Raw genomic sequence first — 16817 nt, 5'->3', positions numbered from 1 at the left:
CTTTATGGAGCAAATGTTTACCCCAGTATGGGGGGAGACTAGCACTACCAGATTCTGATCTGCAAGAGGAGTTTTACAAACTTTGTCTGTAGACAAGTGCAAGGGCCAGTGCTGCTGTTAATAACTTTGCTAACACTATCTGACCATCACCAGTTAGACTAAAACCTCAGCTGTTTTGGTTTTTCAAATCCATAACCACCTTCCCCACTCCTTGCATCCTAAATTAGAGCAAGTTTCACAGTAAGTTCTCTCTGGAAATCACAACTGTATTAAACTTGCTGGTTTTCTTAGAAGCAAAGCCTGGAGGCTTATCTCCATAGCTCATTAAACTGTGCTTGAAGTGGTGAGGATACTGTCCTGTGAATATTATTGTCTAATCTGCAAGGTTGGAATTTTTTTTGTCTACTTTAGAGCTTTCCTGGTTTAGGTAATCTGAAAAGTTGGTGAATCTGTGGAATGTCACAGTAATCTTAACATGTGATGGCCCTAGGCCCTCTCTCCAATCCACAATTACTGCATTAGACTCACTGGGGAAGTTTAACCCTACACCGTGAGAACCTGCAAGAGTGGCTGCTTGGACGATGCTGAACGTAGCCATAATGTTCACTATTTGAAGTAAACTCCTCTCTCTAAGCCTCTCTATAACCTAGACAAGTACACCTCAACAGCAGCCAAGTTAAGATATTGGCAGGAGTGGAGTCTGTGGAACAGTGCTCCATTAACCAATTTAGATAGGGCATTGTGAATTCAATGTGGACAGAAGTAAATGCTTCACCTTCACCCTCCTCCACATCCAAATATCCAGTCAAAGAGGACCATGGAGCTGTTAGGAGAAAGTGAGGAATGCAGATGCTGGGGGTCAGAGTCAAAATGTGTGGTGCTGGAAAAGCACAGCAGGTCAGGCAGCATCTGAGGAGCAGGAGAACGTTACAGCGTAGTATAGGCCCATCGGCCCTCGAGTCGACATTTCGGGTATCAGCCTTTTATCCTGATGGAGGGCTCATACCCCAAACATCAATTCCCCTGCTCCTCGGATGCTGCCTGACCTGCTGTGCTTTTCCAGCACCACATTCTGCGACCATGAAGCTGTTGTCCATTGTCAGGGAGAATCCCGACCTGGTACACAACTGCTCTTCAGGGAAAGAAATCTGCTGTCCTTACCTGAGCTGGCCTACACGGGACTCCAGACTCACCTACAGCAATATGATTGGCTCTAGGGATGGGGTAAATGCTGGCCTGGCCATTATCCATATCCCATAGAATAGAATGTTAGGAATTTGATGGGAACAGTAACAAAGTTAGATATTTATGTCCTTGTAGCTCACAAAGATATTTACAGTCCTATTTCATCTCTGTCATTGTGACGAAAATCATCTGTAGGAGTTTGTTTTTCACCACCTTGATTTTGTTTTGAATCTATCCCCATCCCTACTCCCGAATAAATTAGGGATACTAAATTCAATGTAATCTTAGATAAAGCATCTGTCAGTAGTTACCCCCAGAGCCAGTATCCAAAGGCATTTTTCAAAGTCTCTGATGATCATTGAGTGACCATGTGATGTCCATCCATTTGGATAAGGTCTTTGTGACCGCTGGATATCAATACGTGTTGGATCGTTTTTGACCAGAACGAGCGTAAATACATGAATACAGTTTCTGGTCAGACACATCAACTGTGCCCACAGGCATCTTTCACAAGAGGCTTCTCAGTGAGATGTTATTGGTGGCTCCAGATGTGAATCAAAGCCACTCTGTCAGGCCTATCTCACACTGAGGTTAATCAAAGGGAACACATCTCCACCTCACCCTGGAATTGAACCATTTTGATTAAAAAAAAATCAAAATCCCACAGAAAATGGAAATCTGGAACCACAGCAGAAATTGCTGAAGAATCTCAGCAGAGCTGCCAGCCTCTTTGGAGAGAGAAACAGAGTTAATAATTTGAGTCACATTTTGACTCAGTCATTGGACTCAACATTAACTTTACGCATCCTCCCACAGATTCGGCCAGACCCACGGAGACTCTCCAGCATGTTCTGGTTTTATTTCTCAACTGCTTTTACAAAGTAGCTTATAATTTCTCATAAAGTGAAGCGGTCAATTTCTATATACGGTAAGGATTGGACAATATCCAGGTTCAGGCTGACAACTGACAATTTATATTTGAGCCATATAAGTACCAGGCAATGGCCACCTCCACTAAAGGAGAATCTAACCATTACCCCATGACATTCAATAACATTACCAAGAATCCCCCACTATCAATATCCTGGGATTAAACAGAAAAATTAATAGAAAAAACACACCGAATCATCAACGCCACACTCACAGGAATACGATCCACGAGAGAAGAGGAAAAGGATAGCCAACTCCCATTCCTAGACGTGTTAGTAGAGAGAACACCCAACGGAGAATTCACCACAAGGGTACACAGGAAACCAACACACACAGACCAAATCTTAAACTATGAAAGTAACCACCCCAACACACACAAACGAAGCTGCATCAGGACACTATTCAAAAGAGCCACAACACACTGCAGTACACTAGAACTGCGAAAAGAGGAAGAGGAACACCTATAAGGTATTCGCCAAAAACGGATACCCACGCAACTTTATCACCAGATGCCTAAGAGATAGACCACGGAACGAGGACACGCCACAACCAAAAGGACTAGCCACACTACCATACGTCAGGAGCGTCTCAGAACTGACAGCCAGACTACTGCGACCCTTAGGACTCATAACAACACACAAGCCAACTTCCACACTCAGACAACAACTCACTAGAACAAAGGACCCAATAGCCAGCACGAGCCAAACTAATGTAGTTTATAAAATACCATGCAAGGACTGCACAAAACACTATATAGGACAAACAGGAAGACAGCTAATAATCCGCATCCATGAACATCAGCTAGCCACAAAACAACACGACCAGCTATCCCTAGTAGCCATACACTCAGACAGCCAGGAACATGAATTTGACTGGGAAAACACTACCATCATAGGACAAGCCAGACAAAGAACAGCCAGGGAATTCCTGGCATGGCATTCATCCACTAACTCCATTAACAGACACATGGACCTGGACCCAATATACAAACCACTACAGCTGAAACTGACACCCGGAAACGGCAAGAACATCCATCAACAGACACATCGACCTGGACCCCACATACAAACTACTACAGCTGAAACTGACACCCGGAAGCGGCAAGAACAAACCACTATAAATACCGGAAGAAACATCAAAGCAGCACTTCACAGGAGGCTCCAATAGCACTGATGATGTTCCCTAGCCAGGGAACGAAACGTTTGCAGCAAAAACTTCCAGCTCGGCGAACAGAACCACAACATCCTGGGATTACCACTGACCAGAATATGAACGGGACTGTTCAGATAAATTCAGAGAGGCTAGGGATCCTGCAGCAAGTAACTAATCTCTGACTCCCAACAGAGCTGAAAATGTGTTGCTGGGAGGAGAAACGTCAATTCTCCTGCTGTTTGGATGCTGCCTTACCCACTGCGCTTTTCCAGCAACACATTTTCAGCTCTGATCTCCAGCATCTGCAATCCTCACTTTCTCCTCGAAGATTTTAACCTACTGCGAATCCTCTTGCAAGGATGCCTTCCTTGAGGAAGCTCTCTTCCTCCCTCTACAAGGATTTCAGTGAGTCCCTCTCTCACTGCACACCCCAGGTCATCTCCTCTGCACAGAAGCTCTTCAGCCACGTTCAGTCAAATCCCTCGAACTCAGCACCGCCTTCCTAACCTGCAATCTTCTTCCTGACCTCTCCACCCCCACCCCCCTCTGGCCTATCACCCTCACCTTGACCTCCTTCCACCTAGCACTTCTCCAACGCCCTTCCCCCAAGTCCCTCCTCCCTACCTTTTATCTTAGCCTGCTGGACAAACTTTCCTCATTCCTGAAGAAGGGCTTATGCCCGAAACGTCAAATCGCCTGCTCTTTGGATGCTGCCTGACCTGCTGTGCTTTTCCAGTAACATATTTTCAGCTCTGATCTCCAGCATCTGCAGTCCTCACTTTCTCCTCTGACTCCCAACAGCCCATCTCCCACCTTCAAAACATAACTCCGGAGTGAGATGGAATACTCCCTACTTACCTGAATGAGCACATCTCCAACAACATACAAGAAGCTCAACACCACCCAGGACAAAGCAGCCCACTTGTTTGGCACCACATCCACAAATATTCACTCCCCCTTCCACTGACACTCAGTGGCAGCTGTGTGTACTATCCACAAGATGTACGAGAGTAATTCCTTCCGGGACCTGAGTCTGCACCTTCCAAACACACGACCGATACCATATACAAGGACAAGGAAGTTCCCCCCAAGTCACTCTCCATCCTGACTTGGAAATACATTGGCCTTTCTTCAGTGTCACTGGGTCCAAATCCTGGATCCCCCTCCCTAACAGTCCTGTGGGTGTAGCTAAGCCAATTGACTGCTTCGGTTCAAGAAGGCAGTTCACCATCATCTACAGAAGGGCAACCAGGGACAGGCAATAAATGTTGGCCAAGCTCACGATGCCCATGTCCCATTAATGCATGAACATTAGAAATTTGGTGCATTTTGAAGCCAACAAAATAAATACTTAGCATTTAATTTGTGGGAACACATTCAAATGTTTAGAAAAGGTGGAGTGAAAGTTAATATCGTGTTTCCATTTATCATTCAGTCACATCCAACTGGAAGCATCCAGCTAGTTTGGAGTGTGCACAGAATCTATTACTCCATAAGTAATGATATCATTAAGTTTCATCTCTCAAACCTATCTATCTTCCAGATCTCTGATTGGCTCTGGGTCTCTGCTCCTCCCTCACAGTCCTCCCTGTTATGTTCATTGGTTCCTGGATTGATTGGAAATTCCTGATTTTCTGTCAGGGATTGTCAATCATAATTGGTGCTACCACGCCCTGGTTGAGTGCAGGGTGTCCCAGGAAGATAAATACAGCAACTAGTGGGAGAGAGGCTCAGTTCTAGAGTTGTCTAGGTGATAGTGAGCTGGAATAGTGAAGATGGCCTCCCAAGTGTGTCAGAGCTACCACAAGGACTGTGAGGCTGCTGTTAACAAGCAGATCAACCTGGAGCTCTATTCCTCCTATGTTTACCTCTCCATGGTGAGGCTTGTGGACTTGAGACTTCAACCTGAAGAGTTGGACTTTTGTTGATTTAATGTATTGGTAAAATGGATTGTGCAATGCTCTGGTGATCTTAAACATAGAATAACCTTTGAGTGAACAATGTCTACAGCAGCTGCTCTGGTTATTTAAGGTGTAGTGTGAGCTTGTGGTACTGTCCCTACTGAACCAAGAGGCCTAGATTCTTGTACTACCTACTCCCAGAAGTGTATCTGAATGTTGTTGAATTATAGTTGGGATTTTGTATCAAATCATGGACCTACTTATTGCCAAAAGTTCACACTGTAGTGTCACTGCTGTCATCTGACAGCTCCTCCTTTAGTATTGTTCCCTCCTTGAATGTTAAGCTCTCAACCTTCTGATGTTGAGACTTTATTCACAGCAATGATCACTCCATTCATTAGTGAAATGGAAAAATGTGTATAATAACTTGCTCAATGGTATTTGACAGTATCTCAACTGCTTGTCCTGGAATCAATTTGAAGTACTTTCTCTAATGCAATACAGTCATGGTAATGTTTGAAATAGTATCTGTCAGTAAACCCTATTATGTCAGTGTCTCTCAATGATGGGCCAGATAGTGGAGAGAGCTACCCTGTTCTAAAAAATCTCCTCCACTGAGAGAAGGGCACTTTGGTTCAATTCATTGAAAGCAGGATGTACTACATAACCTGACATAAGAATTCAGGTTTAGCTTGGTATGAAATGTTTAGCTTCAATGCTATTCAGCTGAATAGCAAGAGCTGAATCTAGCTAACTGCTTTAGCAGGGAACTAAGTTGTATGCTGTTACAAATTTGTCTATTAATTGAAGATCTTGAATTGCTTTTGGAGCTTTAAGAGACACTTGATTTTTCTCTCCTTCCCCCAGTCCTCTTACTTTGACCAGGATGATGTTGCCCTGTGTCACTTTGCTGAGTTCTTCAAGGAGCAGTCCCATGAGGAACGGGAACACGCTGAGAAACTGATGGAATTCCAGAATAAACGTGGAGGCCGAGTCCTCCTGCAGGATGTCAAGGTTGGGTTTGATGTTTATTGTAGATGGACTAATTCTGAGCATTAAGCTGCTTCATAGCAGCGTCTGTGGTTTATTACAGTAACTGACACCACAGTTCTCTCTAAATGTAGTGTCTCAAATGCAACTGTAGAATGTGAAGCCCTTCTCCTTTCTCTCTCTTCCCAGAAGCCAGAGCAGGATGAGTGGGGCAATGGTCTGGAGGCAATGCAGAGAGCTCTGCAGATGGAGAAGGATGTGAACCAGAGTCTGCTGGATCTGCACAAACTCTCCTCTGGCCACACTGACCCTCATGTGAGTTTTTGATGCATTTGTCTGGGCTCTTGTCCTTAATGGATAAGACACTTGGCCCTTTAGCCTCTGATTTTTGCATCTAAATTGTAGTGTAGCCTGGGAGTGGACCAAGCTTCTATTGTAGTCAGATCTGAGCACTTTCTCGGCTGTTAAGCAATCTGTGACATCCCTTAACTGTCGGAGTCCTAGAGATGTACAGCATGGAAACACCCTTTTGGTCCAACCTGTCCACGCTGACCAGATATCCCATCCCAATCTAGTAGCACCTGGCCCATATCCCTCCAAACCCTTCCTTTTCATAAACTCATCCCAATGCCTTTTAAATGTTGTAATTGTAGTAGCCTCCAATTCCTCAATCCTCCACTCCCAAGCTTGAGGGGAATACCAGTCTTGGTGGAGAAGGGTATATTTGATCTTGACATGATCAGATTTTGTTTTTCTTTCCAGCTGTGTGACTTCCTGGAGAGGCACTACTTGGATGAGCAAGTGAAGATGATCAAGAAGCTGGGAGATCACATCACCAACCTGAAGAGACTGGGAGCCCCTGAGAATGGCCTGGGAGAGTACCTGTTTGACAGGCTCACCCTGGGGGAAAGTGACTGAACTGTGTACTTCTCAGTTGGGCTTTGTGAAATGTGTAACTTGAAATAAAACACTTAATATTTACTTGTTTGTGCCTCTTTAATTTGGAACCAACATCTGTGCAGTGATGGAAACCATTTAAGATCACTCTTTCAATCTGCCAATTCTCAGTCCCAGCTCAAGGCCAAAGAGCATTGTTTGAAAGACTTTTTTAATGTAAGTTTCCTCTTTACAATCTAATCTTGGGCTCTAGAAAATGGAACAATGTCACTTGGTCCATTGACTATTTCAACACCATCATGACTGAGCATTCAACTCTACCTTTGATATCTTTAGCCTTAATTCTATTTTTCTCTGATCTGTGTTTTGGCTTCCACTGCAGTGTTAGGGAAATCTGTGTAGGCTTTTCAAGGATGGAGAAATGTTTCATTAGTCCTAATCAAGCCAGTCCCCTCTACATGTTCTTGGCTCCTACATCTCCACTTGCTTTTTGTATGAACTTACAATCTTGGCAAGACACTTGTATAACTGTACTTATTCACCACTTCCTCTAGCAGTTCATTCCACACAAAAACTAATATGGTGGTTTCACAAAAAGTCAAACTTTATTCTTGTAATTTTATATTTTAAAAAAAAAACCATCTGAAATTCCTTCTTTTCTTAGGCAAAGGCACCTGTCAATCACCTTATCTATACCTCTGAGGTCATTTAGCCTCCTCTGTTCCAGCCTCCCTTTGTAATTCAAAGTCTCCAATCCTAGCAACATTCTGGTATATCTTTACTGAAACCTCAAAGTTAATAATTGCCTTCCTATAGTAGTGACCAGAGCTGATCGAAGTACTCCAGGAAAAGCCCCTCCAATGTCCTGTACAATCCCAACATGATGATCTAACTCAAATGACTGAGCAAGGAAAGCAAGTATGCTAAATGTCTTTAAAAGCCTTGTCCACATGTGACACAAACTTCCAAGGATTATGTATCAGAGTCCCTTGGTCTCTGGTCTACAGTACTATCCAAGGGTCTACTTCACTTGTATAAGTCATGCCCTTGTTGTTTTACCAAAATGCAATACCTTAACGCTTATCCAAAATCAAGTCTCTCTGCTACTCTTTAGCCTATTGAGCAAGATCTCTTTGCCCTATTATAATTTCATGGGCTTCTGGCGTTCTTCCCCTTATCACCACTAACCTTCTAAGCTCCAGTGTGTGTGTGTGTATATATAGTCTTAATGATCCAGCTATCCTTCATTCAGTCCTTCCATGTGGTAATTTTTATTGGAGTCATGGAACCCTACAGCACAAAAACAGGCCCTTTGGTCCAAACCAGTCCATGCCAACCAAAATGTCCATCCATGCTCACCCCATTTCCCTGCAAGTTGGCCCATATTCTTCTAATCCTTTCCTATCTGTGTATTTGTCCAAATGTCTTTGAAGTTTTGTTAATGTACCCACTTCCACTGGCAGCTCATTCCGTATGCGTACCACCCTTTGTAAAAAAGTTGACACTTGGGTTCCCTTTTATTCTTTCTCCTCGATTCCCCAGCCCTGGCAAAAAGACAGAATGCAATCACCCTATCTATACTCCTCATGATCTTATACACTTTTGTAAGATCTTCCCTTAGTCTCCTCCATTCTAAAGAAAAAAGTCCTAGTTTGTCCAACCTTTCCCTATAACCTAGACCATTGAGTCAGTGTAAATTTCTTCTGCACTCTTTCCAATTTAATACCATCCTTCATATAGCAAGGTGCCTGAAATTGAACACAATACTCCAAGTGTGGCCTCATCAAAGTCCTGTAATAACTGCAACATTTCCCAACTTCTATACTCAATGCTCTACCCAATGAAGGCCAGTGTGCCAAAAGCATTTTTCACTGCCCTGTCTACATGTGACTCCACTTTCAGAGAATTGTGAACCTGAACTTCAAAGTCCCTCTGTTCCACTACACTCCTTAAGATTCTACCATTCACCATAAAACTCCTACCTTGATTTGACTTTCCAAAATGCAAGGCCTCACACATACCTGTATTAAACTCCATTTGCAGTCAGAATATCCACCATGAGACCAAAACTGCACACACCATTCAGCGTATGGTCTTATCAATAACTTGTACAATTCCAGCAAGACGTCCCTGCTCCTATATTCTCATCTTTCTGTTGCAAAGGCCAACAGGCCATCTGCGGTCATCCCTGCCTGCTGCAGCTGCATGTTTCTTTCAGCAGTTGGTGTTCAAGGATACCCAGGTCTTGTTGCATCTTCCCCGCACTCCAACTTCCCAAACTATTGCCATTTGGATAATCTACATTCTTCTTGCGAACTGACATCAGCAATATGAGATTTAAGTCCCTGCATTGTTTTATGTTTGCAGTCATATTTCATTTTGCCGCTGTATAGGGCACAATGGCTCAGTAGTTAGCACTGCCAGCACCTTGGTTTGATTGCAGCCTCAGGTGACTGTCTGTGTGGCGTTTGCACATTCACCCCGTGTCTGCGTGGGTGTCCTTTGGTGCTCCTGTTTCCTCCCACTATCCAAAGATGTTCAGGTGAGGTGAATTGGCCATGCTAAATTGCCCATCATGTTCAGGGATGTGCTAGGTGTATTAGTGAGGGGTAACTGTAGAGTAGTCCAGGAATGGATCTGGGTGGATTACTCTTGAGAGGGTTAATGTGAACTTGTCAGGCCAAATGGCCTGTTTCCATACTGTAGGGATTCTGTGATGATTCTATAGAAGTTCAACAATAAGAATTTATGCTTCTTACCACTTTGATGTTTTAATCCATGTCCGCAGGTAGATATTGATTGGAAGCAGTTCCTGTGGGAAGGATCAATCAATAATTGCCCCCAGAGCCAGTACAACCATAGGCTTTCATCAAAGCCTGTGGGGACCATTGAGTGGCCACATGATGTCTGTCAGTTTGGTCAAAGCCCATTGTGACCATTGGACATTCACTGCATCTTGAATTCTTGTTTCATCTAGAACGGGTATCAAGATCTGAATGTATTTTCTGTTCATGTGGATTGACTGTGTCTGTTGGTGGTATTTCTCCCTGGAAGCTCCTGCCTGTCATGTAACTAACAGTTCCAGATGGGAATCATTGTTGCTCTGTCTGGTGCACCCCAAGCAAAAGTTAATCCAAGGGAGCACATCTCATCACTTCATCCAAGAATAAACCCTTCTCAAATGAAGCCAGAAGTCAACATAGGAGATCTCAGTAACACAGCCACTTGAAGCAAAAGGATCAGAAAAAGCACTTGAAATCACTTGAAAAAGCACTTCAAAAGTAATCTTTAAAAAATCATTCCATTTTTATCTAGCTGTATACAACCAGGAGGTTTGTTGAGAACCTATTAATCTGAAAGCAGTGACCTCATCAAGAATAATATCCCAAATATTGACATTTCAAACCTCTGATTGGCTCTGGGTCTTGGCCCTGCCCCACTAATCTCCATCCCCTTTGTTCATTGGTGCCTGGATTGATGAGAGATTCTGTTTGGCTATTAAGATTTGTCAATCATCATTGGTGATGTCACCACTGGTTGAGTGCAGGGTGTCCCAGGAGGATAAATGCAACAGCAAGGGGGGGGGAAGAGGCTCAGTTCGAGAGTTGTCTGGGTGATAGTGAGCAGGAGTAGTGAAGATGGCCTCCCAAGTGTGTCAGAATTACCACAAGGACTGTGAGGCTGCTGTTAACAAGCAGATCAACCTGGAGCTCTATTCCGCCTATGTTTACCTCTCCATGGTGAGGCTTGTGCTTCTATCAAAGTATTGTGGAAAAAGTTGGACTTTCTCCAATTTAACACTAACCTGAACTTTTTTTCTCCTTGAGAATTGAGGTACTTCAAATATATGGTTCACAACATTGCAGTGACTGCTCCTTGTTGCTACACGCTGATGCAAAGCTTTAAAGCTGAAGCTATCTTGGTTCCTGCCTTTGCTTATGTAATAAATATGAACCTGGATGAATGTCTGTTTGCTTTTCTTATTGACATGGGCAAAGTTTGTTCTGTGCTGACTACAACTAGAAAATGTCTTTTTTTTTTAACTTAACACTGATTCAGTGTTATCAGTCTTAGCTCCATTTAGAGTTGTAACTGTCTTACTGTTGCGAATCTGTCTCTACAAACTCTTTTTGGTTCTGGCACCAAGATTCCAAGACTGAGTGAAGTGGCTTGTGTTGAAGTATTAATTTGAAATCTAGGGATCTCTGCTTTATCACCTTCTCAGTGAGGTCAGCTGAGTTGATCGATCCTCATAAGAGAATCCTTGAGGTGTATGTTGTCCCAGAATGTAGGATAATTTCCTGTTATTTGAAATAAAGCTGAAGCTCTCCCTATCAGGTGCCAGTGTATCTGTAGTTCAGTTCAATTTGTAATTTACATGGAAGGTAATTCCAATAAATCTCTGGGTTTTAACAAGTAAAGCTCATTAACATTCACAAGTGAATTTGATCTCATTGACTAATGAAGTTTATTCCCTCCCTCCCCTTGACCTCCTGTAGGCTGTGCATATAAGTTAGTCACTTGAAATAACTTGGGAAATTTACAAACCTGGGTGACCAGCTAGTGGTTAATAGATCAGGAAAACCTCCGGAGTGGCCTTCCCCTTGAGGTAATGGGCCATTCAGTTATATACGAACACGTCTGTATATTTAAAAAAAAAACAAATTGTTAGGTTATCTTGGAGCACAGTGTCCTGACCACTGAATGTGAAGGCCCACCTGCTTGGCAGTGTATAACACCACTTGAACAAGCTTATCTTTAACCACCACATCCCAATTTAGATTCTAATGTGATTGGGCTTGAAACTGAGAGGCTTGGTCAGATTCTTGGGATTTGGGTTCAAATTGAATTCAATTTGATTAAGTGACCAAGATTCTGTCCACCTCACTACTGATGAAGGAACTTAGTGCTCCTTTGGTGTAGTGGTGGTGTCTCCTACTCCTGAACCAGGAGGCCCAGGGCTCGCATCCCAAAGGTATGACATGACAAACATGTTTTAAAGTGGTTGACAAGAATCATGCTGCATGCTGTAATTTCATTATGAAATCTCTGTTCTACTTTATCCCCAGTCCTCTTACTTTGACCGGGATGATGTTGCCCTGTGTCACTTTGCTGAGTTCTTCAAGGAGCAGTCCCATGAGGAACGGGAACATGCTGAGAAACTGATGGAATTCCAGAATAAACGTGGAGGCCGAGTCCTCCTGCAGGATGTCAAGGTTGGGTTTGACTAATCTCTCCTAGATTAAACAATTGTACTTTTATATTATTTAAAGCAACTTGATTTAAATGTTTATTTGATTAGCACAATTACTGTAAATCTAATGTGAATTTGAAGCAATTCAATTCCACTTTAATCATGCTATAAGCCATATTGCTTCATTCACTAAATATGAACTTGACCTGTAAGAAAGTGACCACTTTTCCTTTCCCTCCCTCCAGAAGCCAGAGCAGGATGAGTGGGGCAATGGTCTGGAGGCAATGCAGAGAGCTCTGCAGATGGAGAAGGATGTGAACCAGAGTCTGCTGGATCTGCACAAACTCTCCTCTGACCACACTGACCCTCATGTGAGTTGACCAATGTGGGCTTCAGTCTAATTATAAAGCAATTTCTTTGCACTAAACAATTATCTTGAGATTCACTGTAGTTCAAGAGGGGCTTAAAACTCCTACTAATGAAATAAAATTGGTCTTTTTCATCTAAAATTCCTTTGCCTTCCAGCTGTGTGACTTCCTGGAGAGGCACTACTTGGATGAGCAAGTGAAGATGATCAAGAAGCTGGGAGATCACATCACCAACCTGAAGAGACTGGGAGCCCCTGAGAATGGCCTGGGAGAGTACCTGTTTGACAGGCTCACCCTGGGGGAGAGTGACTGAACTGACTGCAGTGGAGAAACCTGTAGAGCTGCTGCTTCTAATACATGAAAGTGTCCTGGGCTCTCTTTTGTAAATTACTAAATAAACAATTCTCAAATGAATTGGGGGTTTTCTTTGTGGATGAATTGATCAAGTTGTGGATTTTTCCACATTATGGAATGGGATCACTATCTAAATATTCAGGGTCGATTGGAGTGCATCCGGTAAATCTTGTTATGATCCAATGTGAGAAAACAGACTTGTCTTAATCCAAAACAATGATCTACAGATGCTAGAAGTCAAATTGCTGGGGGGGAGGAGAGAAAAGCTCTGAATTTCTAGCAACAACTGGGGAGAGAAAGCAACTTCTGACTTTTTTGCTTACCTATGTACAAGTTTTTTTTAGTGACTTTCCTTGTGCTGTCAAAGTTCTCAGAATCTAGGTTTCTTGCTGCAACAAAACTGCTGCAAGTGATCTGGGTGTTAGTTTCCCAATGACTCCAGTAGTGGGTCACTTCATTACAGGACCAAACCTAGTCAATGGTGGTCACCAGTATAGGAAGTCTCTGAAAAGCCTGTTAGAAACCCCAACAATCAACCAAACGAGTTTGTCTCCATGGGAGTTCCAAATCTCACCATAGTTGCCAGAGGGAGAATCCATTTCTTTCCCCCAAGTTGTTAATGTAACATCATTGGATTGTGGGTCCTGTCCCAATGTGGGAGTCATCCATGGGCAATGGAGTGCTGCAATCATTCAAGTTAAGGTAGTTAAACTCCTTCATAGTTCATAAAATGTGCAAAGAGTAGGGATAGCTAAATCTCACCTTCCCACCATGCTATACCTAGGTATTGCTAAAATCAGTCTCGCATAACTGCATATGGCAATCAATTTGTAGTGGGGGAATTACTCAGTTTATTTACGCAACTGGCAATCTTTCCTCCTCCTGCTGCTGCTTGTCCTATTAATGCTGTTGAATGGCTTCAAATGATGTTTCAGTTGTAACTATCCAGTGTCCAAAGGGCTTTGAGGGATGCAATAGGTTTAATAAGATTTCAGTGCTTTATCCACTATTAATGCCTCTTCATTTCAGGGTTCTTTTTATGTTTTTGCTGTTGTGAGAAATTCATGGAGGGAAATGAATTTAAGATTTAAATAATTTCTGCCAACAGGGGATACCGAATTTAAATACTCCTTGGGGAAAGATTGCTCCTGTTACATATCTCCCGCCAGTCCTTAAGATCACTGTACGATGTCACAGTGTGACATTCCAGTGTAATAGCACCTGCTCTGTAACAGTCTGCTCGGTCTGTTGTTAGAATAGACAGTGACATTAAGGCACAGAAACCAGACTAAATGTGCTCCGTGTAAACCACAAATTAAACCATGGGAGCAGCCCATGGAGGCTAACACCGAACTGGTGAGAGTAAGCCTGCAAGTTGATGTAGAGATAAACAGAAGTGTGGTGAGTCTCTGTACAGTATGAGAGGCTGCTGATCCAATTTTTGAGAAAGGAAATTTTAAACACTCCTGAAAGGCCAACCCAGAGAACTCTTTGTTTAAAAAGGAATTACCTCTGTCCATATGCTAGCCATCTGTCATTTTCTACTTCCAAATTATTGGAATAGTTAGGGAAACGTGCTGTTGGGAGATTGGATTCCCCTCCGATGGGAATTAATGGAATAAAGTGGGAATAAATTCAAAACCTCCCAGATACAAGTACTGTGAATAAAAGACAAGACTCACTACAAAACATGTGGATGAATGATACGTTTGAGAGGTTAATCTCAGACATTCCTGCTGCCTCACAGCACCAGAGACCCAGGTTCAATTCCCACCTCAGGTGACTGAATGTGTGGAGTTTGCACATTCTCCCCGTATCTGTGTGGGTTTCCTCCGGGTGCTCCAGTTTCCTCCCACAGTCCAAAAATGTGCAGGTTAGTTGAATTGGCCATGCTAAATTTCCCGTACTGTTAGGTGCAGGGGTAAATGTAGGCGAATGGGTCTGGGTGGGTGCGCGTCGGAGTGGACTTGTTGGGCCGAAGAACCTGTTTCCACACAGTAAGTAATTTAATCTAAATAAGGAAGTTAAGAATGCTATCAAATTTACTGGGTGGCACAATGGTTAGCACTGCTGCCTCACAGCGCCAGAGACCCGGGTTCAATTTCAGCCTCAGGCGACTCTCTGTGTGGAGTTTGCATATTCTCCCCTTGTCTGCGTGGATTTCCTCTGGATGCTCCGTTTTCCTCCCACAATCCAAAAACGTGCAGGTTAGGTGAATTGGCCATGCTAAATTGCCCATAGTGGTAGGTGAAGGGGTAAATGTAGGAGTAGGAGTATGGGTCTGGGTGGTATGCGGGTCAGTGTGGACTTGGGCCGAAGGGCCTGTTTCCACATTGTAAGTAATCTAATCTAATTATTCCAACATCAGAACAGAACTGATGATATTAAATGGGCTGGAAGTTGGGATTTGAACACAACAATGGCACAGGATAACCACCATCATGTCATCTAACTGAGGCATGGAGAAGGATATTGAAGAACCAAGTGGTCCCAGACAACTGCCATTCAGAGGATTGGATTGTGGAAATAATAACATTGAGCAGGCCTGTCTGGATCAAAGAGGGGGCTACGCATTGACCACTCAGCAGGCTAGCCTCAAGAAATGTGCTGATATTATTTCAATAAGGATCATCCTGAATGAAACACCTGGCATTGCAGTTGGAAGATGGGATAGGATCGGTCGGCCTGACTCCAGCCTCTAATGAAAAGCAGACGGAGCCGTGGGGTTGGGGGTTTTGGGAATGGCGAGTGTTCCTGTCAAATCGGAGTGATCCTGGACTGGAGGGGTCTGCAGCTGGAGGGAGGGTGCGAATCAGTCAAGCCATCATTCTCACCAGAAACTGAGAGGAGGGAGGTCCATCATCAGCTATATCTGAGGGGCACAGGGGCTGAGAGCTTTACACAATTTTTAAAAATTCTCTCATGGGATGTGGGGTTGCTGGTTGGTCTGTCCCTAGTTGCCCCTTGAGAAGGTGGGGGTGAGCTGCCTTCTTGAACCACAGCAGTCCATGTGCTGTAGGTAAACCCACAATACCCTTAGTGAGGGAATACCGGGATTTTAACCCTGAGACTCTGAAGGGACAGTGATATATTTCCAAGTCAGGATGGTGAGTGGTTTGAAGGGGAACTTACAGGGGCTGGAGTTCACATGCATCTACCTCCCTCGCTCTTCTAGATGCAAGTAGTCATGGGTTTCAAAGGATCTTTGGTGAATTTCTGCAGTACATCTTTCAGATAATACACATTGCTGCCTCTGAACGTTGATGATGGAGGGAGTGGATGTTTGTGGGTGTGGTGCCAATCAGGTGGCTGCTTTGTCCTGGATGGTGTCGAGCTTCTTGAGTGTTGTTGGAGCAGCCCCCATCCAGGCAAGTGGGGAGTATTCCTTCACACTCCTTGTATTCTGTGGACGGAATTTGGGGAGTGAGGAGGTGAATTAATCACCACAGCGTTCCGAGCCTCTGCTCTCGTAGACATTGTGTTTATGTGGTGAGTCCAGCTGAGTTTCTGGTCAATGGTAAGTTAAAGGATGTTAATAACGGGATTATTCAGTGATTGTAGAGTCATTGAAAGTCAAGTGACCTTTGGTAGATTGTATTGCAGGGGGTCATTGCCTGGCATTTGCCGGGTGTAATTTTATTTGCCACTTCTCAGCCCAAGCCTGGATATTGTCCAGATCTTGTTGCATTTGTATGTGGACTGTTTCAGTATCTGAGGAGTGGTGAATGGTGCTGAACATTGTACAATCATTAGCAAACATCCTCAGTTCTGACCTTATGAGGGAGGGAAACATAAAGTAATTTAGTGGCAACAAACCAAACCAGGCGTTTTTGGATTTGAGTTGTA

General features: G+C 43.5%; 2 protein-coding genes across 2 annotated transcripts; both read left to right on the top strand.

Annotated features, from left to right (window-relative positions):
- The first annotated feature begins 5042 nt into the window (after window positions 1-5042).
- Window positions 5043-7076, top strand: LOC132814788 (ferritin heavy chain A-like). The gene is made up of 4 exons (XM_060823576.1): window positions 5043-5144; window positions 6036-6182; window positions 6348-6473; window positions 6921-7076. The coding sequence occupies exons 1-4, from the start codon at window positions 5043-5045 to the stop codon at window positions 7074-7076; spliced, it is 531 nt and encodes a 176-aa protein (XP_060679559.1).
- A 3617-nt stretch (window positions 7077-10693) lies between these two features.
- LOC132814785 (ferritin heavy chain A-like) lies at window positions 10694-12930 on the top strand. The gene is made up of 4 exons (XM_060823572.1): window positions 10694-10795; window positions 12125-12271; window positions 12495-12620; window positions 12775-12930. Exons 1-4 carry the CDS (start codon window positions 10694-10696, stop codon window positions 12928-12930), a joined length of 531 nt encoding a protein of 176 aa, XP_060679555.1.
- Window positions 12931-16817: the final 3887 nt, after the last annotated feature.

The sequence above is a fragment of the Hemiscyllium ocellatum genome, unplaced genomic scaffold (assembly GCF_020745735.1).
Source record: "Hemiscyllium ocellatum isolate sHemOce1 unplaced genomic scaffold, sHemOce1.pat.X.cur. scaffold_924_pat_ctg1, whole genome shotgun sequence".
Classification (NCBI taxonomy): Eukaryota; Metazoa; Chordata; class Chondrichthyes; order Orectolobiformes; family Hemiscylliidae; genus Hemiscyllium; species Hemiscyllium ocellatum.
The sequence above is the reverse complement of the archived record's forward strand: the minus strand, read 5'-3'. Positions and strand labels throughout refer to the sequence as shown.

Coding starts and splice junctions, on each gene's coding strand:
- LOC132814788 (XM_060823576.1), top strand. CDS start 5,043: ATGGCCTCCCAAGTGTGTCAGAGCTACCACAAGGACTGTGAGGCTGCT. Junction 5,145..6,035: donor CCTATGTTTACCTCTCCATG/GTGAGGCTTGTG, acceptor TCCTTCCCCCAG/TCCTCTTACTTTGACCAGGA. Junction 6,183..6,347: donor TCCTCCTGCAGGATGTCAAG/GTTGGGTTTGAT, acceptor CTCTCTTCCCAG/AAGCCAGAGCAGGATGAGTG.
- LOC132814785 (XM_060823572.1), top strand. CDS start 10,694: ATGGCCTCCCAAGTGTGTCAGAATTACCACAAGGACTGTGAGGCTGCT. Junction 10,796..12,124: donor CCTATGTTTACCTCTCCATG/GTGAGGCTTGTG, acceptor CTTTATCCCCAG/TCCTCTTACTTTGACCGGGA. Junction 12,272..12,494: donor TCCTCCTGCAGGATGTCAAG/GTTGGGTTTGAC, acceptor CCCTCCCTCCAG/AAGCCAGAGCAGGATGAGTG.